The 23,292-nt window shown below is 41.6% G+C and overlaps 1 protein-coding gene across 5 annotated transcripts in view; it reads left to right on the forward strand.

The window, feature by feature from the left end:
- The window catches only part of KHDRBS3 (KH RNA binding domain containing, signal transduction associated 3), a 156,342-nt gene that overhangs the window by 100,239 nt on the left and 32,811 nt on the right, over positions 1-23,292 (forward strand). For all 5 annotated transcript variants that reach the window (XR_014773343.1, XM_084751233.1, XM_084751236.1 and 2 more), the window contains exon 7: positions 6,544-6,626. Coding sequence is in view for 4 of the 5 variants with exons in the window: in XM_084751233.1 (XP_084607359.1) it covers positions 6,544-6,626 (83 nt within the window). In the remaining variant the exon portion in view is untranslated. The remainder of the gene's footprint in view (positions 1-6,543; positions 6,627-23,292) is intronic.

Consider the following 23,292-nt stretch of genomic DNA (forward strand, 5'->3'; position numbering starts at 1 on the left):
GGGACGCATGGTGAGCTGGATTAGTTTCTACGCTGGAGGCTCAGAAGTGAGGCAGACAAGTGGATGCCTGTCATGTCATATCCTCTTGAGGAAGAAATGTAGAAGTGTGAGGCGTAACGCGGAGATCCCCAGTGTGAAGACAACCACAATGTGTCAGGGCAGTGCTGGTGAAGTGTGGGGCGCTCCTGTCTCAAGTCCTGCAAGACTGAGTAGCTTGGATGACTGACTCAACAAAGGGCGCAGTGTCTTTTCTGTGCTGTTGTCTTATTTCACTCAATTGCGTGTGAAGATAACAGCCCACAGTGAGTTGTCAGACAAAACCCTGACAGTGTAGGCAAGCTGTCACCCCTATCTTCACAGCGCCTGGGAGGTGCAGGCAGGAGGGGGCAGGAGTTCAAGGTCACCCTCTACTACATAGTGAGTTACAGGCCAGCCTGGGCTATTTGTGATAGTCTCACAAAAAGAAATAAGGGAGAAAAGCTAATGTTTAGGGGCCTCATAAGCTCCACCATTCTTCAGCTACCCTCATTCCCTTGTCTGCTGAGCCACTCTCTGATTAATGCTCAATCGTGTTCTCAGTTTGAGAACTCTTCCCCTGCCCTGTCAGTAAAACCAGTACAGGAGCATAGGATTCAGTCAGCTCCTCCCTGTTCTGTCATGTCTGTATTTGTGTGTCCCATGTTGCCTTATGTTGTCCATTGGGCAGATACCATCGCTGTAACTGGAAGAAGCACAAAATGTACACCCTGTAGTCAAATCCAGCAAAGACGTCATGAAAGAAGGGAGCTGTGGGCTCATATTGTGAAATATAAAACCTCAATGTTAGTCATTCAGCGCGCCAAACAATTGCAGCTTTAAGCAGTATTGCAATCACCTGGCAGAATAATTGAGTAAGTTTTGAATAGCATAGCTATAGGAAGAAAATAGTGCAACCACATAGCATTTTAGTTAAAATTTTAAATTTTAGTCATTTATAATCTTAAATGTATGTCAAAACTCTTTGCTTGAACTACACATTCTTTACGATATCTAATGTTATTTTCCCATTTATTTATTTAATCACTTAACAGCCTGATGCCAGCCCCCTTACCCCCCCTCCTCCCAGTCCCACCACCATACTTCCTTCCGCGTTTCCACCCTCCCCTTCTCAGAGCAGGGGAGACCTCCAAGGGACACTAAACCCACCGTGGCACCTCAAGTCGCAGCAATAGGACTTAGCACTCCCCATACACTGAGGCCAGCTAGGGGCAAGGGATCCAAAAGCAGGCCACAGAGTCAGAGACTGCCTTTACTCCCATCATTAGGAGGACCCACATGATAACCAAGCTGCACATCAGCTACATATGTGTATGGGATCTAGGTCTAGTCTATGCGTGCTCTTTGGTTGGTGATTCAGTCTCTGTGAGCCCCCATCAGCCTAGGTTAGCTGACTCTGTTGGTCTTCTTGTGGTGTCCTTGACTCCTCTGGCTCTCTCAATCTTTGCTCCCACAAGATTCCCTGAGCCGGTGGTGGTGGTGGCGCACGCCTTTAATGCCAGCACTTGGGAGACAGAAGCAGGTGGATCACTGTGAGTTCGAAGCCAGCCTGGTCTACAAAGCGAGTCCAGGCTAGTCAAAGCTACAAAGAGAAACCCTGTCTCAAAAAACCAAACAAACAAACAAACAAACCTTTAAGCCAGGTGGTGGTGGCGCATACCTTTAATGCTAGCACTTGGGAGGCAGAGGCAGGTGGATCACTGTGAGTTTGAGGCCAGCCTGGTCTACAAAGTGAGTCCAGAACAGCCAAGGCTACACAGAGAAACCCTGTCTTGAAAAAATAAAAACAAAAAAACCCAAGCAAACAAAACAAGACTCCCTGAGCTCCATCTGTTGTTTGGCTGTGGGTCTATGAATCTGTTTTCATCAGCTGCTGGATGAAGCCTCTCAGAAGACAGTTATGCTAGCTTCCTGTCTACAAGCATAGCAGACCCACCCCGTGGGAACTAGCATGCTATTAAAGAAGCCATAACCTGTTCATTTTCCAAGTTATGAGTACCCCCACAAGGACTTACTTGTACATTTGGCTTTACAGACAATCTTTTCTATTCTGCAGTATTGCCAGACAGGGATTTTTTTTTTTTTTTTTTTTTGGTTTTTGTTTGTTGTTTGGTTTTGGGTTTTCTAGACAGGGTTTCTCTGTGTAGCCCTGACTGTCCAAGACTCATTTTGTAGACCAGACTGGCCTAGAACTCACAGAGATCTGCCTGCCTCTGCCTCCCAGAGTGCTGGGATTACAGGCATGTGCCACCCTGGGATTTTCTTGGTACACGGTAATTATGTCACTCGAAATCCAGATGTGCATCCCTTAATTGACCCTCCATGATGCAGCTCCTGGCTTGTCAACATCATTCCTTCCCTCCTGTTTACAGTGTTCGTTCCAGCTGTTAGCCTGTCTGAATGCAAGGGTCTCTGTGTTTCTGTTCCTGGACTGTTTTGCCCCTTCAGGTCATTCTGAATCATTTCTAATGACCCTCCTTTGTGAAGGAAACCCAGCTCTTCTGTGAATTGGTATGCCCTTCCTTTGCCTTTCTTAGCTGGCGTGTCTATCTCACCTCAGTGCTTACCACTGACATGATGACTTGTGAGAATCTTATCTTTGGTCATCTGTTCTCTCCCTCTCTCCCACGCCACTGTATGTCAGCACAAGTACATTAGATATTGGAACGTCTCCACTCACGGTGGCTGGCACAGGGCCAGCAACAAGTTCAGTGCTACCAGAAGAGTTTAAACAATGATTAGAAATAATCCTGTTATTACTTATTGCCAGATTTTAGCTTAGTAGTTGGTCAGAATTCCTGTTATTGTTTTGCTACTTCTCTGACAATGAAAATCATCTCAGAATTCTTTTTTTTTCTTTTTTTACATTGGCTAGTTTGCATTGGCCATTGGAAGATCGTAGCCAAGTTACTCCTTAATGCTAAAGCACATTGTGGCTTGCTTTGTGTGTTATTTTTATTCTTTTTATATGACTTTTCCCCATTTTGTGTTCATTTTTTTTCCTTTGTGACAAAACATTCAATCGTGTATGGTAATCATGCATTTCTGCAAGTTGGTAGTATCCACTTATGCTGATATTTGTGTTATTAAATCAAAAGATTTTGAAACATTCTATTTAGATAATTAATTTTTTTCTAAATCAAATAAAGTGAGTCTGTAAATGCTTTTTAAAAGTGGGTACACAATAACCAAGTCAAGATAGTTAGCATTTTGATGTCCTTAAGTAAAATTGTACTTGCAAAATTTGTACAATTATAGTAACCATTTTTTTTTTAGTTTAAAAATTATTGAGTCTAGAGAGATGGTTCAGCAGTTAAGAACACTTATTTATTTTGGAATGGACTGGTATTCTGTGCCCCCAAACTCACGTTAGGCTGCCCACAATTGCCTGTAACTCCAGATCCATGGGATTTTGATACCCTCTTTGTGCCTCCATGAGCCCCTGCATTCATATGCTCATACACACAAACCAACACGCATACATACTTAAATAAAAATGATATATTTTGGAAGATATGAACATAGTGGAATCTACCAATTCTTCTTTGACCATATGGTACTATTTCCTGCTTCTAGGGGCTGTGTGCATACTTAAAAACCTTTGAATAGCTGAGCCTACTGTTCAAGGTGTTGTTCAGACTATTTAAATATTTTTTTAAAATGGCAATAAATTCAAAACCACTGTGTAATTAATCCTGGAAACTTGGAGCCAGTTATAGGACAAGATACATTGCTTTTGTGGCCTAACTACCAGTCTGGTTCCATTTTATAGAAACATTGTTTTCCTTGGCTGTTTTGAAGTTTGCAGTGTATTAGAAATAGCAGTGAGAGGCAGAGGCAGGAAGGTCTCTTGTGCTTTGGAGGCCAACCTGGTCTACGTAAAGCACTGTCTCAAAATTAATCAATCAACATAGAGAAAGTTTGGCCCCCACAGAATGACAAGACTGGATTTTCTCTTGTAGTTACTGTCTTCTCCTCTTTGAGTCATAAGAGCTTTTTAGATATTCCGAAGAGTAGACCAGATCATCTGTATTATTAGTAAATATTTTCTCCCATGTAGTGGATTGTCTTTTCCCTTCTTTTAAATAGTGTCCTTTGAAAGTTAAGCGCTTTGACTGCTTCTGAGCACCAGTTTCTCTCTATTCCTTAGTTCGGCTTTTGATAGAGAAATCACTGATCCACGGTCATGAAATGTGTAGTTCTTCATGCTTGCTCTGCTCTCAGACAGCCATGATACATGCTGTGTTGATGTTTGCATGTGATGTGAGGTTGTCTCTTAATCTGTCTGGAGGTATTCTTAGTGTTATTTATTGAAAAGTATCCAGTGAGTTGTCTTGGTACTTTAGCTAAAAAGTGAATTGTATTTAAATATGAATAGTCATTTCTGACTTTTTTTTTTTTCTGTGTGCTTTTTGGCGGTGTATGGCTTTTGTTACTGTAATTATTCATTGAATACATGGAGTGTGTTCTGCAATCCATTGGCATGCAGGTGTGTTTTGCTCTTATTGGATGTCTTGTTCCATAGATGTTCAATAATATTACATACTTATATGGCTTTTTATGTATATTAAATATGACATTTCTCATGGAGCTGAAAGTGTCTGTTGGCTTCTCACTTCTCTGATGGTTGCTTTGGTGTCTCCTAAAGACATCTACTGCAGGTACTTTCTGGCTTCATCTGCTAAAATAACCCTTTTTTCCTCTGTATCTAAAGTAGAGTTTTCCTGGATATCAAATACTGCACCCAGTACAGGTCACAGATGCTGGACAGTCGCTCCCACTAGCTAGCTTTTCTTGTCTAAGCTCCCTTTGTGTTTGGATTTGCTTTCTCTTAGTCTTCTAGGAACTTCCCTGGGTCATGAGGCACATGTCTTTGGTGCTGTTCTGGTTTTACCTTTCTGGCACTTACGGTTGTGTGTGTGTCTGAGGCTTCACTTTTGGAAATGTTAAGCCTCTTGGGTATGCAAAGGTTTTTCTTCAGATTGGGGAAGGTTTTTTTATTATTATTTAATTAATTTGTTCAGATTACAACTCAATTGTTATCCTATCACTTGTATCCTCCCATTCCTCCCTGCCTCCCACTTTCACCCTATTCCTCTCCCCTAGGTCTATGACCAAGGGGGACCTCCTTTCCCACTCTATGGTCATAGGCTATCAAGTCTCATCTTGGCAGCCTGCTTATTCTTTCTTTGAGTGCCATCAGGCCTCCCCATGAAGGGGAGGTGGTCAAATATGGGGCACCAGATTGGGGAAGTTTTGAATCAGTCATTTCTCTAAATCTTTTCTGCCTCTCCCCCTCCTCTCTTTTAGGCTGTCTCATTGTTCATGTGCTCACACATTTGGTGCTGCACACTATCTCTGATGGTATGTCCTTTTGTCTGTCCACTGTTCTCAGTGTGTCTGTCTTCAAGTTCAGTGACTCCTGTTTGGTGTTCCTGCTGATGAGACCAGTGAAGTTTCTGCTTTATCAAAAGTCAAGCATCTACCCAGCCTCTCTGTACACGGAAGGTCTCCTCTTACCTACTCAGGCTTTACTTAACCATAACAGTTTCTTAGCTCCTTGGCTGTGTTCAGTGAGCTGGCTGAAATTCTTTGCCTGGCAGATTCAATGACTCAGCTTCCTTAGAGACAATTTTTATTAAGAGCTATTTTTCTTATAGGAGAGACCATAATTTTGTGTTTTTTAACAGTCTCAATTTCTTGTTTTAAACTAGACACAACGTATTAATAATTCATCGGCTCTAGGAATCACATTCTTCCAGGATCTGTTATTTGTTTTTGTATTATGTTTAGGACTATTCAGCACAAATTCTGTGAAGTCCATGTGCATCAGGTGTTGCCACGTTAGTCTCCTCTTCCTCCTTTTTCCTGCCTGGCTTCCCGTGGGATTGTACTTATATTTCCTGACACTTTTACCTGACATCCACCCAGCAAGTCTGCCCTCAGTCCTGTTTTAGAAGCCAGATTCCTCCCTGTGCTGGCTCTCAGGACTAGCCAAAAGAAACAGCTCTGGACCTATGCATGGTCTTTTCTGAGTCATGGAATGTGGCATTGAGCTTGGGAATAGTTTGATCTTTTATGCTTATTAATTAACCCATTTCCCCACTAATTCTCCACAGTCTTTAGCAGCTACTATCTTAAGTGGCTCTGACTAGTTTCTTCAGCTAACCAATAGGGAGTGAGGCCATTTGAACTAAGGAGAATGCTGAGGCAGGTTGGATAAAGACCACTCGCTGAGAACCATTCCAAAGGGGCCTCAGTTACCTCACTGCACCCCAATGGCTTCTAGCTGCTGCTTAAGGAAAACATCATATAGCTCTGTTCTTACTAGGATTTAGCCATGGTTTCTTTGTTGGTGTGTGCATTTCTGTTGAGGCCACTGAAGCCACTCCTCACACCATGGCTAGACTCAGTGTAGCATCAACTGGGGCTACGCAGTGACCGGAAGCAGAGTGCTCTTTCTTTCCAGAGGATGTTCTGACTGTCTCGCTCTCTGCTGTGTTTCAGGACTATGATGATGGGTACGGTACTGCATACGATGAGCAGAGCTACGACTCCTATGACAACAGCTACAGCACCCCAGCCCAAAGGTAAGAGTTACCCCATGCTGCCAGGCCCTGCCATCCGCTGGACACAGGGCCCCTCCACAGGGAGGTGTGACAGTCAGCTAGTGGGGCTGATCTGACTTGCTGCTGTTTGTTGTTGTTTCTTCTGACTAGAGAAATGGGGCCTGCACTTGCAAATAGCTTGTACTGACGCTCCTGAATGCTGTCATGCTAACGCATCTGGGCATGAGAAATAAGTTTAATTTTATCAGCTCTGAAATTTTGACCTAAGTGTTTAATGTCATCTAATGAAGGATGATGGCCTCCATGTGGGGAACCAAGTCCCCCAAGCCCTATAAGAACTGTGAACATCCTGCCTTTCAGGAGGATGTAAAACCAGAGCCTGGCTTGCTATTCACAGAGCATCACACCTTCTGAGCAGTGCTGCTCCTGTCTCTCAACAGAAGACAAATTCTGTAAATATGACACCTTCGTCCTGATCAGACCCTCACCCCAATACATTACATACACCAAATACTGGTCCTGCAGTGACTACAAAACCTACCCTCAGAAGGCAGCTCTTGTGACAGAGCCTGCAGGCACTTGTGTATGTATGGTGCCACTCAGGCTGTGAATAAATACATGGGTGCTCTTCCTGGAAACTCTGATGGGGGAGGGTAGGTGAGAATATCAAACAATTTTCGTCTTTGCTCATGACATACTACTGTGTGTATAGCCTGTGACAAGTAGCCTTCAGACTGTGAGAGACAAGTGGTCTTTCTCAGTAGATGCCTTGTTTTAGTGCTGGGAACAGAGTCACTCCTACAGTTTATTGGAACTGAGAAGCAAAAGCTGTGTGACACTTGGTCTACAGTTCCTCCTATAGCCAAGCCAACATTTCCTGAAGGGTCCTACTGTGGGGAGCAAGGAGCGGGGTTCCAGAAGAAGTCTTTTGTCCAAAATCACGCAATAAGTGGAATGGGGAAATGTGCCCTGAGTTGGATCTTCTGACTCAAAGACCACTCTCTACAACTAGGCGTTTTTCTCTGGTTAGTTGAAAGACGGAAATGTCTATAAATTTCAGTAGGAAGTACCCTGGTATAGCACATGTACTGTCCATCTCATAACACTTGCTGAGTGTGAGGTTTCTGTCTGGTCCTCTCTCTTAAGGCCTATCAGCCAGGCCATGTGAGCGCATCCTGAAGATGGATGCTGTGCCTGCACAAGAGGAGGCATAACAGAGAGGTGGTTCCTTCTGGGCTTCCTGCACTCTTTAGTGAGTCCTGGCCAACACCCATCTAGATCTAGGATCCTGTACTGTGTTTTTGCTTGAGCTGTAAATGTTCTAGACAGTGTGCTAGCGCTTTTTATGGCCTTTTGTAGTTAGCATTCATTTTTCTTTATTTAAGAAAAATTTCATGTATTTTGATTCTATTCTTTCTAAACTCCCTCTCCTCCTCATTGCCCTACCCCCCAACTTCATATTCTCTCCCCCCGCCCTCTCTCTCTCTCTCTCTCTCTCTCTCACACACACACACACACACACACACACACACACACACACAGATCAATCCAGTAAGTAAAAAAAAAAAAGGCAAAATGAAACATAAAACATGCTTACATAAAACGCATAGAGTTCATTTTGTGTTGGCCAGCTACTGCTGTCACGGGGCCTGTCCCGGGTTCTGGTTTATAGACCTAATGACGCTGGATGGGGAAAGACTGACTTTCTCTTTCCCATCAGATATAACTGCCATGAGCTTCTTGGTGTAGATGGGACTTTGTATCCATCTCCCCTCCTTACTGCTGAAATATTTTTTTCTGCTTTAAACCTGTGTGGATCATACTGCCTGTGAGTTGACTTGTATGCCAGCCCTTTTCTGTCTGGAAGATGCTGTTTACTTGCAGTCATGCACTGCCTCTGACACTTAGCATCTTCCCACCTCCTCTAGCACATAGATCCCTGAGCCTTGCTGGGATGGTTTGATGAAGACAACCCATCTAGGAATGAGTGTTTCAGTGCCGCTAATCCTGACCACTGTTCATTTGTGAAGTTTTGTCTAAATTATCATTTACTACAAGAAGTGTGTTCCATGAGGGCTGAATGATGCACTGATACATAGGTATAACAGAATGTCATTAGGAGTCGTTTTATTGCTATGTTCCTTTAGCAGAATAATAGTGGTAGGTATACCCTAGGGCCAGTGACCTAGATAGTCTCAGGTTCGTGGCCAGTTTTCTAGTGTCAGGCATTGGATTCTTCTCATGCAGTAGGTGTATTTTTTATTTTATTTTTTAGTCATAATATGATTATATCATTTCTTCCCTTTCCTTGCTTGAACCTATCCCATATACGTCATGTTGCTCTTTTTCCAAATAAGGGCCTCTTTTTTCATTAATTGTTGTCACATGCATATATATATATATATATATATATATATATATATATATATATATATATATTTGTATTTATACACACATATAGATAGATAGATAGATAGATAGATAGATAGATAGATTCATTCCTAAATATTTCTTGCTCTGTCTGTTTAATGTTACGTGTATGATAATTTAGTATACGATAACCAGTTGTGGAGCTGTTCCCTGAGAAAGACAATTTCTCACAGTCTCATTATTAGTTAGTTGGATATAGTTCTTTGCATAGGGTTGAGATTCATGGTCTCCTCTACTCCACCTTCACTTTGGCATGTCTATTGTTGTTGTCCTTGTTTGGGTCATGTTTAGGCAGCCATATTGGTAGGAACTTATGGGTGTGGCTTCTACAGAGATACAATCTCACAGTAAACTCTCTGATGCTCTGGCTCTTACAGTATTTCCACTCCATTTTCTGCAGTGTCCCCCTTAGATGTAGAAGTTGTTTTTCAGATCTATCCACTGGGCCTGGACTTCACAACTCTGCATTTTCATTTGTTGTAGATTTCTGTAGTGCTCCCTATCTGTTGCAAAGAGAAGTTTCATTAGTACTGGGTGAGAACTACACTTGTCTGTGTGTATAAGGACAAATGTTTAGAGTGTAGTGAGGGACTGTGCTGCTTTAGTAAAGCAGTGGCTGTAGGTTCTTCTACAAGATCCATGACTTCACCAGCACTAGGTAGTTTGCTATGGTTACAGGTACCAGTCATGATTTTCTTCTTATTGAGTGGATCTTAAGTCCAATTAGGGAGCTGTTTGTTACTACCAAGGTATGTGTATACTACATACTTAGGTTATTGTACCGTACTTGTTATTATTGCGGTTGATAGGTGTCATATCTAGATAACAGTGCTGGTTTTATACTTCCTTTAGAAGCTTGCATGGCACTTTCTAGTCTTTTCCAGTTCTGGTTCTTTCCAAATAGCACTTCGATCAGTTCTATCTCAGGAGTCTTGAGGTTATGCCGTGGACCTTAGCCAATCAAAACGTGGTTGAGTGCTTCCATAACATTTGCGCCACTAGTTCAACAGTATATCTTGTGATCAGGTTGTAGGTGACAACATGCAAAATCTTACAGCATCATGAACATAAATGAATACAAGTGAAGCTTCGAATTGTGCACCAGTTCCATGTTTGATGTGTGTGTGTGTGTGTGTGTGTGTGTGTGTGTGTGTGTGTGTGTGTGTGTTGATAGCAATATGACTGTAGTATCATGTCATGGAGCATAACCAATAGCTTTGGCAATAGTCTGTGATGTCTGGGGTTTTCTATGGGGTCCTTTGACCAGTGAATCAACAAGATGTAACTCATTCTTATTCCCAGCACTGAAGGTTTTACTTGGGGACATAAGATGTCTCACTGGGGCATTGTCTTTTCTATTATTTGCTGACTCTACTTAGACTCCTTTCGTATATATAGGAAACTTTACCAGTGTTATATTTCCATATGGCTTTTCCTCCTTGTACTTCCTCCTTTAGCCTGGCCTCCCCGCTTGAGCCTTGTATTGTAGTTTCTGCTTTATCTCTTAGTTATGACACTGTATCCTATATCCCTTCCTTAAAAGATTTCCTCTCACCCTGGACCTCCCATCCCTTACTAGCTCTGTGATTATTTATTTTGAAACACATGTCTACAGATTAAAAACTAACATTCACGTATGAGAGAAAGCAGACAATACTCAGCTTTTGAGTCTGGGTTTTCTTACTCAGGATATTTTTTTTCTCTAGTACTTGCAATTTTCATGATTTTATTTTTCATAACAGTTGAATAATATTACATTGTATAAGTATACCACATTTTCATTATTCGTGCAATGCTTGATTGACATCTAGGCTGTTTTCCAATTTCTGACTATTATGAATAGAACCCAAATGAACATGGATGAGATAAGATTTAGAGTCTTTGGATTTATGCACAAGAATTGTATAACTATATCTTGATGTAGATTATTCTCACCTTCCTAGGAAAACACCACATTGATTTCCATAGTGGTTGTTCAAGTTTGCAGTCCCCTCAGCAATGGATGCATGGTTCCTCCTGCTCTACAGCCTAACCAGAATGAGCTGTCATTTGTTTTATTGACCTTGGCTATTATGACTAGGATAAAATGAAATCTTAAAGTAGTTTTGGTTTGCATTTCATTGGTATCCAAGGATATTGAACATCTTTTAAGTGTTTCTCAGCCAGTTTTTGTTTGTTTGTTTTCTCTTTTGAGAACTCTGCTTTGTTCTGTACCCCATTTTTAAAACTGTTTTATTCTCTTGTTCTTCGGGGTTCATTTTGTATGTATGTTTATTTGCTTTAGTTCTTTATATATTCTAGATACTAACCCTGAGCCACATGTAAAGTTTGTAAACATCCTTTCCCATTCTGTAGGCTGCTGCTTTGCTGGACTGATGGAGTCCTTTACTATACAGAAGATTTATTTTTAGCATTATGAGGTCCCATTTATTAACTGTTGGTCTTAGTACCTGTGGTATCAGTGTCCTGTTCTTTTCCTGGGCCAATGAATTCAAGCTTACTTCCCACTATCTATCCTGCCGGATCCAGTGCATCTGGGTTTATGTCGAGGTCTTTGATCCATTTGGAGTTGAGTTTTGTATAGGATGAACAACAGCAGCCATTCAATTGGACATGTACCATTTGTTGAAGCTGTTGTCTTACTTCCAGTGTTTATTTTTGGCTTCTTTGTAAAAAAAAAAAATCAGGTGTTCATAGGTTGTTGGACTTACGTATGAGTCTTCAGTTTGATTCCATTGTTCAACATGTCTGGTTTGTGTTAATTCCATGCTGCTTTTATTACTATAGTTCTGCAGTACAACTTGACATCAGGGGTGGTGACACCTCTACCAATTCTTTTATTATTCAGAATGGTTTTAGTTTTATGGAGTGTTTCTGTTTTATGTTTTTCTTTTGCTTGCTTGCTTTTTTAAATTCTGCTAAGTACTGTGTAGGAATTTGGATGGAGATTACCGTGCATCTGTAGATTGCTTTACATAAGATGATCACTTTGCTGTATTAATCCTTCTGATCCATGAGCATGTAGTGTATTTTCATCTTCTGATGTCTTCTTCTGTTTCTTCAATATCATAAAATTTTTATTATACAAGTCTTCCACTTGCTTGGTTAAAGTTATCCCAAGTCTCTTATCTTAGTGTTTGTTTCATTTTGAGGCTATTGTGAAAGGTCCTCTTTTCCTGATTTCTTTCTCAGTCTATTTGTACTTGCATATAAGAAGGTTACTGATTTTTTTGTTAATTTTTTTGTATCATCCTATTTTGCTAAATATGTTTATTAGCTGTAAAAGTTTCTTGATTAAGTTTTTAATGTCTTCATGTAAAAAATCACTTCACTTAAACGATGACACCATTTGTAAATAAAGATACTTGGACTTTTTCCTATTCTATTTTAATTCTTTGGATTGCTTTCAGTTATTTTACTGCTCTAGCTAACATTTCAAGTCCTACATTGAAAAGATATAGAGAGTACAGGCAACCTTTCTTTTGTCTTGATTTTAGTATGAGCATACTATAAACTTCCTTTTTATGTTGAGATGTGTCATTGTGTCCCTAGTCTCTCAAGGACTTTAATCATGAAGGGATATCTGATTATGTCAAAAGTTGTCTCCATCTCATGAGATGGCTATGTGGAATTTATCTTTCAATTTGTTTTATATGTGGTTATATATATTGAACTATCTCAGCATCTCTGGGATGAAATTTATTTGATCATGTTGGATGTATTTTTGATGTGCTCTTGCATTTGTTTGGCAAGATTTTTATTGAGGATTTTGCATGAGAGAAATCGCTCTATACTTTTCTCTTTTTGCTAGTTCTTTATGTGATTTTGGCATGACAGTATAACAGTGTGTTTTTAAAAAGAATTAGGGAACATTTCTGCTTTTCAGACTAATTTGAAGAGTATTGGTGATTTTCATTGACGGTTCAGTAGACTTCTGAGTCCATCTGTACCTGGGATTCTTTGGGTTGGGAGAATTTTAATGATTGTTTCTATTTCACTATGGGTTAAGGACCTGTTTAAATTGTTTATTCTTTTCAACTTCATTTAATATTGATATTAAGGAATTCATATTAAGGAATTCATCCATTTATTTTAGGTTTTAAAATTTGGTAGAATTCAGATCTTTAAAATGTCATTATGATTCTCTGAATTTCCTGAGTGTCTTTTGTAATGTCTTATTTTCACCTTTGTTTTATTAATTTAGATCTTATCTTTTGATTAATTGGACCAAGGATTTGTCATCCTGATTTGTTGTTGTTGTTGTTTTTGTTTCCTCAAAGCATCAATACTTCATTTCATTGATTCTTTGTGTTTTGTTGTTGTTGTTTGTCTGGTTGTCTGTTTGCTTGATCTATTGCCTTGCTTTTCACCCCAAGTTTGAATACTTCTTCCCAGCTGCTCATTTGGTATTATTTCTTCTTGTTTTTTAGAGTGTTCAAGTATGGCATTGAGAAATCTCTCCAGCTTTTTAGTTTATTTTATTTTTTCTTTGTTGTGAATAATTAATTGTTCCCAATTATTTAATTAATCAATTAACAGCCTGATCCCAGCCCCCTCCCTCCTCTCTTCCCAGTCCTACCCTCACACACCTCCCTACCATTTCCCTCTCTACTTCTTCTCTGAGGAAAGGAGGCCCCCATGGATACCACCCCACCCTGGTGCCTCAAGTCACAGATAGACTAAACGCATCTTTTTCCACTTTAGTCCAGACAAGACAGACTAAGGGATCCAAAGGCAGACAGCAGAGTCAGAGACAGCCCATGCCCCCTTGTTTGGGGACCCTGAGGGAATGTCTGCCTTGTTGTTAAGGTATGTTTCTTGGATGCAGCTGAAGGATCCTGTCAATCTGTGTCTTTTTATTGAGGAATTGACGCTATAAATATTGAGAGCTATCAGTAACTACTATTTATTGACTCCTGATATTATGAGGAGGAACAGTGTGAGGTTCCTCCTCTTTTGACTCACTGTTCTGAGATTACTTATTTATGACATCCTCTTGGGTGCAGTTAATCTTCTCTTTAGATTGAAGTTTTCTTTAAGTGCCCTGTAGAGCTGAATTGGTGGTCAGAATTTTCTTAGATTTGTTTTTATTGTGAAATGTTTTTCTTTCTCCCTTTACGTGATTGATAGCTTTGGCATCTGTGGCCTCTCAAGTTTGTAGAACATCCGTCCAGGCTCTTCTGGCTCAGGGAGACTCCTTTGAGAAGTTTAATGAGTTGGCCTTTATGTATGACTTGGTCTTTTACCCTTGCAACTTTTATTGCCCTTTCTTTATTCAATGTATTTAGTGTTTTGATTTCTATGTGCTGGAGGACTTTCTTTCCCTTTCTAGTATTTTTATGTTATATATGTTTCTTGTATCCTGATATAGGCATTTCTTTATTTATATTGAGATTTTTTTTCTGTGATTTTATTGAAAATATTTTCTGTGCCTTTGATCTGCATTTCTTTTTCTTCCTCTGTCTCTATTATTTGTAGGTTTGGTCTTTTCAAAGTGTCCTAGATATCATGAATATTTTGTGGATTTTTTAATTTAACATTTTTTGTACTCTCCATATCTTCTACATTGTCTTCAAGACCTGAGAGTCTCTCTTCCATGTCTTGTACTCTGCTGGTGAGGCTCGCCTCTGAGTGTTTTTGTTAGCTAGACTGAGTTTTTCATTTCTAGTTTTATCTTAGTCTGGGATTTCTTTATTCATTCTGTTTTTGTTGTTGTTTGATTTTTGTTAATTCTATTTTTATGTCTTTAATTTTTTAATTATTTCATTCACCTGTTTGTGCTTTCATGGTTTTTTTTAAGGGATCTATTCACATCCTCTTTAAGGTTCTTGCTATTTTGAGGTCCTTGTCCTATGCTTCAGCTGAATTACCTTTCTCAGAACATATTCTATTAGGGCTTTTGGTTTCCGGCGGAGACCTTTTTCCTTGTTTGTTGATCTCTTTCTTTTGAGCTGTGGTTTAGGCATCTGGAGTTCTGATGTGTGAATTGTTGTTGGTGGAGAAACTGCCCTCATTTTGTTTGGTTGCTAGTCTGTTCTATGGTTTCTACTGCCACAGTGGGTCCTAGGCAAGCGTGACCCCTGTGGGCCCCTGTTAGAGCAGTTCTGTGGGTCAGCAGGAGTCACAAAGGCATGGAGATGGCATAGAAGGAAACTCTGCAAGGAGCAGAGGGAAGAATTAGGGGATGCTGCGTCTGCACCAGGAGGCCACATCTGGAGGGGATGGAAGTGGCTTTATGTTTTGATTTTGGTTTTCATGGGCACCAGTCCCATCCTACATAGTTTCCACTAGGTAGCAGAGGAGAAAACAAATGCATTGCTCTTTGATTTAACACACCTTCATGCAGGACTCCAGTCCAAATGATGTTGTGCTTCAGCTGCTGTAAAGCACCAGGTTTAAAGCCCTTACTCCTAGGACACTGATGTCACAGTGAGTCTTTGGTAGGCAGACAGAATGGAGGCAAGTTCTGAGAGGATTCCTTACATCAGGATTGGAGTATGAGCCATTACTTACGTGTATCGTTTATTCTAAAGGACAATGGTAAGAGCGAGGCCTGGGGATGCAGCTGGTGATGGGCTCACTTTAAATGTGCTGATGCATCAATATGATGGGAAGCGTCACGCAGTCAGTGGTTCTTGAATGTCTGTTGTATGCCAGGCACTGCTCTAAGGTTTGATGCCCAAAGACTGTTAACATAGAGTCTATGGTTGTAAAGCTCACTGACTACCAGGAAACAAATGTGAATACTTAATTTTAAAGTATTATAAGAAGCCTGAGAAGTTTCATGTTTTCATTTGAAAAAACAATAAAATTCCAGTTCAGAATTTATGGATATATCTGAGAGAATAAAGGATATATGGAGCATTCCTCAGATGATATTCAGGGAAAGGACCACATAGCAAGGTGAGTCAGGCACAAGGGACAGCTCACAACAGCAAAAGATCATGGAAAGGAGCACTCATGATGTGATATGGATGGAACTCTCTCTCTCTCTCTCTCTCTCTCTCTCTCTCTCTCTCTCTCTCTCTCTCTCCCCCCCTCTCCCTCCCCCTCCCCCTCCCCCCTCTCCTCTCTCTCTCTCTCTCCCCCCCCCCTCTCTCTCTCTCTCCCTCTCTCTCTCTGAGCCGAGACTTAAGACCTGGAAGCAATAGGGAGCCAAGAGAATGACGTGTTGAGACTTAATTTAGAGAAATTAATTACTTTATAGTATAGAGGAGCTAGATTGGCAGATGCGTAGCATAGCTGGAGGCAGAAGCAGTTACGAAGCTGCGACGCTATAGATTATAAGCCGTTAAGTGTCAGGAAAGACTTGCTAAAACAAACGGGCTTACATGGCAGTGAAGTGAGGTTTTCAGGGCTATAGATGATGCCACCCAGAGGAGCAAAGTCCTGAGAACTACATGCATGCGCAGTGCAGAAGGAGCCAAGTGGCATGAAATGCATACTTCTTAAAAAAGAAAACTATGGTTCAGACACTTAGATCACTTTTCAGATATCATTCAACCCCAAAACAGAAGCAAAGCAGTGAACCTTGGCTTTTCTGTCTGGATGGCATAGGACAGCCTTATCTAACCTGCTGCTTTATAGTGAATTAAAATGAGATTTCTGCTTTGCAGAGTTGGCTTGAAGAAACATTTTTGTGCTCCTTTGTTAGTATGCTGCGATGCTGTAAAAAAAAAATACTGCCATACTGCTTCTGTGTGGCTCAAAGTCAGTCACAGCAGTATGTGTCCTCCTCCACCTGAAGCCCTGTTCTCCTTGACTGGAAAGTGGCTTCCGTTTCCCTGTGTCCTCCTGGTGTACTTCCTGTATAAGTACATCCTTGTACATCCAGAGTTTGTCTTAGGAAAGCAGTAATCAGATTGGATTAGATACCTGTCCTTAGGCTTCATTTCAACTTTAACTATCTCTTTAAAGGTCCTGTCTCCAATCACACTCACAGTCAGGGATTAGGAAGCCTAGGGGTTCAAGATAAGACTTTAGGGGAGTCTATAATGTGGCCCATACAACAAGGGCACATGATGTATGTACAATGTAAGTCTCAAAGATAGGAGCCTGACATAAACCAAAGTACCCCAATTATCAAATTGTATCAGTGTGGAGATCATCCCTTCCTTCTCAGTACCCCTAAATACTGTTAAATTCAATCTTGACATGCCTTCGTTGCATAGGTTCAGAGAGCTTATCTGAAAGCTCAGGGCCTAGCAAGTGTACAGAGACATCTTGGCCACCATTTATTGCTCCTCTCACCCTTGTTTTGACTTTAGTTGCTTTGACTAATTACCGTTTGAACATACATGATGTCCTGTTGTGGATAAGTGTTTACCCCAAATAGTTCCTGTACCTCTTTCACCTGGAGGCCCAATAGCAAGTTCCAGCCTCTGTCCCAATCCCTGAGCTGAGTGAAGGCTCTCAGAGGACATCCATGTTGGGCTAGTATCCAATTATAAGCAGCTTTTTAAGTGTTGAAAACGTTAGGAGGTGGAGGCTGGCTGGAGGAAATGGGTAACTGTGGCTAGGTCCTTGGGAGCATCCTGCCTGTGATCGCAGTCTTTTTCTGTGCTTCCCTGACACCAGGAAGGAGGCTCTTTTTCCTCACAGGCTACAGCTGCCCTGTTGTTCTGCCCATCACAGAGCCTGTGTTGATCAAAAGCTCTGAAACAGTCTGCCAAAACAATCCTTTCTTCCTCTAAATTGTTTGTCAGAGATTAAAAGCCTAACCCATAAAGCATTGAGAATCCCTGGTATTTAATGGTATTCAGATATCTTAAGAATTGTGTCTCGAAGCCTGCCTTTATCAGATGTAGATTATCATAATCAACAAAACTTCACTTAAGCCACATCTTTAATATACAGACTAAGACAGCAAAATTAAGAACTCAAGTCTTCCAACTTAACGGTAGATGCTTGTGGCCAATAGCTATTCGTGCGTCTGCTGTTGGAGAGCACATAACCTCAGGATCAAGACTGTGGGTGACACCTGCAGTGCCAGGGAGCATGCTGTGCCTGTGGCTCAGATGTCTTGCCTTACACATTGCAGTTTTTGTAAAATTAATTTCATACTCCAATACTTTTCTTAAACTCTGCAGCCCATTCCATGCTACCTTTGTAGTTGGTTGTGGTTGCGGTTTTCCTACTTGGTCTCCTTTAAGGGAAGGGACAAGCTTGATAATATATCAGAGCTTGACTATATACCCTGTCCTCTGGAGCCACCACCATGAGAGCTGTGGAAGCCTAAAGTATAACCTCTGCCACCTGACATGGGCTGGAGCATACACAACAGACTCCAGTAGGCATGCCGCTAAAGCCATCTCCTAGTCATTTTGCTTCATTCAAAGAAGTGGTGAATGGCTTTGAATTGCTGTGTGGCTGCCATTTTCTTTATCTTATACACTGCTATGCTAAAGTGTAACTGACTGCCTCTAGCCCTGTTAGGGGCCACACTGTCTGAGTAGAGAATTGTAGAACACCACACATATTAGTGTTTTCAAGTTTCTGCTTTGATGTGTTGTCCTTAGCACGTGTTACACAAGACAAGACACACAGTGGCTACAAATTCATTCTGATACAGGTGCATTGTCTGTATTATTTGGGGACTTATGCTATAGAGGTTCAGACTCTGACAGAACTCTCTCTCTCTCTCTCTCTCTCTCTCTCTCTCTCTCTCTCTCTCTCTCTCTCTCTCTCTCTCTCTCTCACACACACACACACACACACACACACACACACACTTTCAGGCTGTTGAGTCAAGCTTTCTCAGCCTTTGTATATAGGATAGATGATTGATTTTCCTTTGGAGGATGGAGCCATGCTGAAGTGAGACAGGAAGGAAGGGATGCTGTTCATCATTCACTCTGTGGCCTGCTAGAGGACCAGTGGAGAGAACAGGTGCACCGCCTTCCTTTCACAGCTCCAAGGTACTCCTTATTTCACAAGGGTATGGATGTAGGAAGCCTACTTTCCTAAATCTGGAAGGACCCAATGGTAGGCGTTGCCAAGTGACAACTGAAGGGCAGGAAGACCTTGCTTAAGACTTCCCATCTGCTGTCTTAGATTTGCCAAAACAGAGAGATTAGAAGACAGCCTTCGATAAAACGAGACAAGAGGTGGCATAGCCACCTGTTTTATCTGTTGAATGGAGGACTCTCTCCAGAGAAGACTTTTAAGTTTGATGAGTCCTGATCATCTTTATCTGCTGTATATTACACTAACAAGTTTATTGGCGGAGGGAGGTTATATATTTAATTTTTTCTATCAATTTTTAAGCCTCATCTTAGAATAAGATATTGTAGTATAAAACATAACAGTTTATTTCATTTCACTCATTTAACAACTGGGATGGCAGCAGTTACTGAGAAGAGGAATAACCAGTTCTTTGTAATCTGCAATTATAACTTATCGGAAGTTATTGATTGATTCCTGTGGGTACACAGCTTCTGGGTAGTTGTAAGTGATGGATGTAAATAGATGATGAATGGCTTTTGCCATTAGGCCCTGGCCCTGCCCTGACTTGACTTGAGTGGCCATACTCCCACTGGTTTGCCTCCTGCGTGCCCTGCTCCCAGATATAATCCCTTCCATTCCGAAGCAAGTCAGGTTACTGTACATCTGATGTCTTACCTACACCTCTTATGACAATAGTAATGCTTTAGTCTGTATTTCTAAGCAGCTGTGAGATGGCCAAAGAAATATCTGGCCTCTGAAGTGATCACAAATATAAATAAAATTGATTTAAAAAGGGCCCCTAGAGACTCTGGTGACAGCATTTAGCTTCTGGGGGGTTCAATCTATACTGATGAACAAATTTCTTATTGCACTCAGATTTTGACAGTACCTATAAGGACACATTTTATCTTCTAATATTTCTGAGATTATTTTGGGGGGGAGCGAAAGAAATTTTCAATTTTTAAAAATTTAATTTATTCACTTTTCATCCCTATTGTATCCCCTCCCTTGGCTCCTTCCAGTCCCTCTCTCCCTCACCCTTCTCCCCCCCCCCACATCCCCTAGTCCTCAAAAAAGAGGAGCCCTCCTCCCCCATCATCTGAACTGCCTGCATCCTCTTCCTCTGTGGCCTGGCAAGGTCACCCTGACATAGGGAGATGGTCAACAAATGGGCACCAGAGTCCATGGCAGAAGTAGTCCCTACTCCCCCATATTATGGAACCTACAAGGATAATGAGCTTCCTATCAACTACATCTGAGCAGGGGGTATAGGTCCTCACCATGCATGGACCTTGGTTGGTGCATCGATCTCTGCGGGTACCCCCTGGGCTCAGATTTCTTGGCTCTGTTAGTCCCCTTGTGGAGCTCCTGTCCCCTCCGGGCCCTTCTGTCTCCCACTCTTCCATAAGGCTCCCTATACTCCACCCCAAAGTTTGTCTGTGAGTCTCAGCATCTGTTTGATCCCCAGCGGGGTGGAGTCTTTCAGAGGACCTCTGTGGGAGACTTCCGTCCTGTTCCTTCTCTTCAACTGTTTCTGATGTCTATTCTACTTGCCCTTCTGGTTAAGAATTGTGCATACTCTCTAGGGTCTTCCTTGTTATTTAGCTTCTTTAGGTCTGTGTAGTGTAGTCTGGTTATCCTGTGTCATGTGGCTAATAACCACTTATAAGTGAGTATATACCATGCATGTCTTTCTGGGTCTGGGTTAACTCACAATGATCTTTTCTAGTTCCATCCATTTGCCTGCAAATTTCAAGATTCCTTTGTTTTTAATAGCTGGGTAGTATTCCATTGTGTAACTGTACTGCAGTTTCTTTATCCATTCTTCAGTTGAGGGACATCTAGCTTGTTTTGAAATTCTTGATATTACAATTAAAGCTGCTATGAACATAGTTGAGCAAATGTCCTTGTTTTATGGTGGAGCATCCTTTGGGTATTTTCCCAGGAGTGGTATAGCTGGGTCTTGCTGTAGCACTATTCCAATTTTCTGAGAAAACACTAGATTGATTTCCAAAGTGGTTGTACAAGTTTGCACCCCATCAGCAGTGGAGGAATGTTCCCCTTTCTCTACATCCTCACCAGCGTGTGCTGTCACTTGAGATTTTGATTTTAGCCATTCTGATGGGTATAAGATGGAATCTCAGAGTTGTTTTGGTTTGCATTTCCTGTTGACTAAGGACATTGAGCATTTCTTTAAGTGTTTCTTGGCCATTCGATACTCATTTCTGGAATTTATGAAGATATTTAAATTCCAGAAAAAGCAATTAAAGATGGGATCCTGCGTTGGTCAGTGAGCTAAAACTGGTATCAGTCATTTGCGTATCATCTCCAGTATCATGGTGACGTGAGTGGTAGACTTTTCCACTTAAGAATTGAGGTTTGAGGGGTTCCACAACTATTGTGGGAAGGTCCATCAAATGGCCTCAGGCTTAGCCTTTTATCTAACTCTAAGACCATCATCCAGCCAAGAAGAGTTCTACTGAAAATTATTGACTTGTTTTACGGCACAGCCCATGTTATGAAATAAGTAGGCCTGTTAGAAGCTCAGAGTGCTGGGTGGGTATTTTGGATGGCAGATGCTATCCTGTGTGCCTGTTGTCTACTTTGTGATGGTTTCAGTCAGTACCATTGGCATCATGGCACAGTATGAGCTCTAGAGCTGACCTGTGAAGGTTGGGAATAGGTAGGCAATTGTAAGTGATAACTGCTGTTCAACTCGAGAATTGAACATTTAAACATCAGGCAAACACGCTTGGATTGATAACAGCGAGTTACAACACCCAGGGGCCCTATGGAATGATCTGGGCTAGGTTAGAGTTTGTTCACCATGCTTTCTAAAATCGTGGCCGAATGCTGTATTGTAATGATGATGATGGTGGTTATTTCCATTGGTGAGACCCACTGTGCGCAGCATGCCAGCCCACCAGACACACCTTTACATAGCTCAGTTTTCTAAAAACTAGGAACACATACTGTAACACAGTATGAGGTAGACCTTGACAAAAAATAGATCCCAACTGAAATTGATGCACCCAGACCAATAGATGCCTTAATTCTTAGTGAAAACTCCATGAGAAGACAAGTGGATGGTGGTGGTAAAAAAACAAACAAAAATCCCCACAGTGGCAAACCTATTAAAGGAAAAGAAATCAATGACACTTGCCAAAATATAGCAAGGACGCTTCATCCAGGGAAGGCAGGACTCATCGGAGGACTGTGCCAGTGGGGTTTTGCAATGCAGTGGGCAGGCTGGGCTTCTCTCTGAACATAGCAGAGAGGATGGGGACATGAGTGGAAAACCCCTAACAGCCAGTCGTGGGGTTCATGGTGTTTGTCTGAGCTGACTGTCATTTTTACAAGATGTCTGAAGAGCAGGTGGAAATGAGCAGAGCCCTCCTGCAGCTGTGACTTCAGCGATCGGATGGATCGCTTGGCCGCTGTTGCCTTCGGCCCAAGCTGAAGAGACTTGGAAGTGGAGAGCACGTGGAAGTGCACAGGTGCTGGCAGGGTGGCTCGGAAGCAAAGATGAGGATGGGACCCCTTGTCCCTGGCAAGACAGAATCCTGCTGAGCTTCTCCCTGATAGTGGCAGATTCTTGTCAGTGAACTGCAAGGAGCTGAGATGTGACGAACACAGCTCCCCAGTGACGGAGTAGCGATTGTGCAGTAGTTAACTTGGAGCCCCAGAGCGACTGTCAGCTCTCTCCTCTGTTGCATTGCTTAGTAAACATGACACCTTCATTGCACTGAAAAATGATCCAAGAAATTCTAAGGCTCTATCACAAAATTACTTAAATTAAACATGAAAGAAAAGCATTTTCTCCCACTGTTTCCTAATGAAGTTGGCTGTTGGTTACTGGGTTAGGTGCTCTCGTGCTTGTAATTCGATTCTCCTGCCAGCCCTAAATCTTAGGAAGAAGGAAATGTTGAGAACACTCAGACTGGAACACTGTCCAGTTCAAGATCCCAGCCCAGTGATGCTTGCCTGTGTGATAAATATGAGGCGTGTGTGTGGTGGGGCAGCATTGTAATAAATGTATGGACCACCTGAACAGTGCTCACAGGAGGCATCTTTATGCCTTTCCTCCACAAGTGTATGGAAACACACTAGGGGCAAAGGCAGCCGAGCGGTAATAAATCAATTGCCACTGTCAGTTCACCGTTTAATGTTCTTGAGAATACATGAGATTTATCACGAGGACTTGTAGAATGATGGTAGTGTATGAAAACAGAGTCCACCAGGGAGATGTACGACATCATTTGGATTTAGCGCTGCCATCTGCTTAATAGTGCTGAGAAAGACTGCAGTAGCA

Source organism: Acomys minous, assembly GCF_964271855.1.
Source record: "Acomys minous genome assembly, chromosome: 12".
In the NCBI taxonomy this organism is placed as follows: domain Eukaryota; kingdom Metazoa; phylum Chordata; class Mammalia; order Rodentia; family Muridae; genus Acomys; species Acomys minous.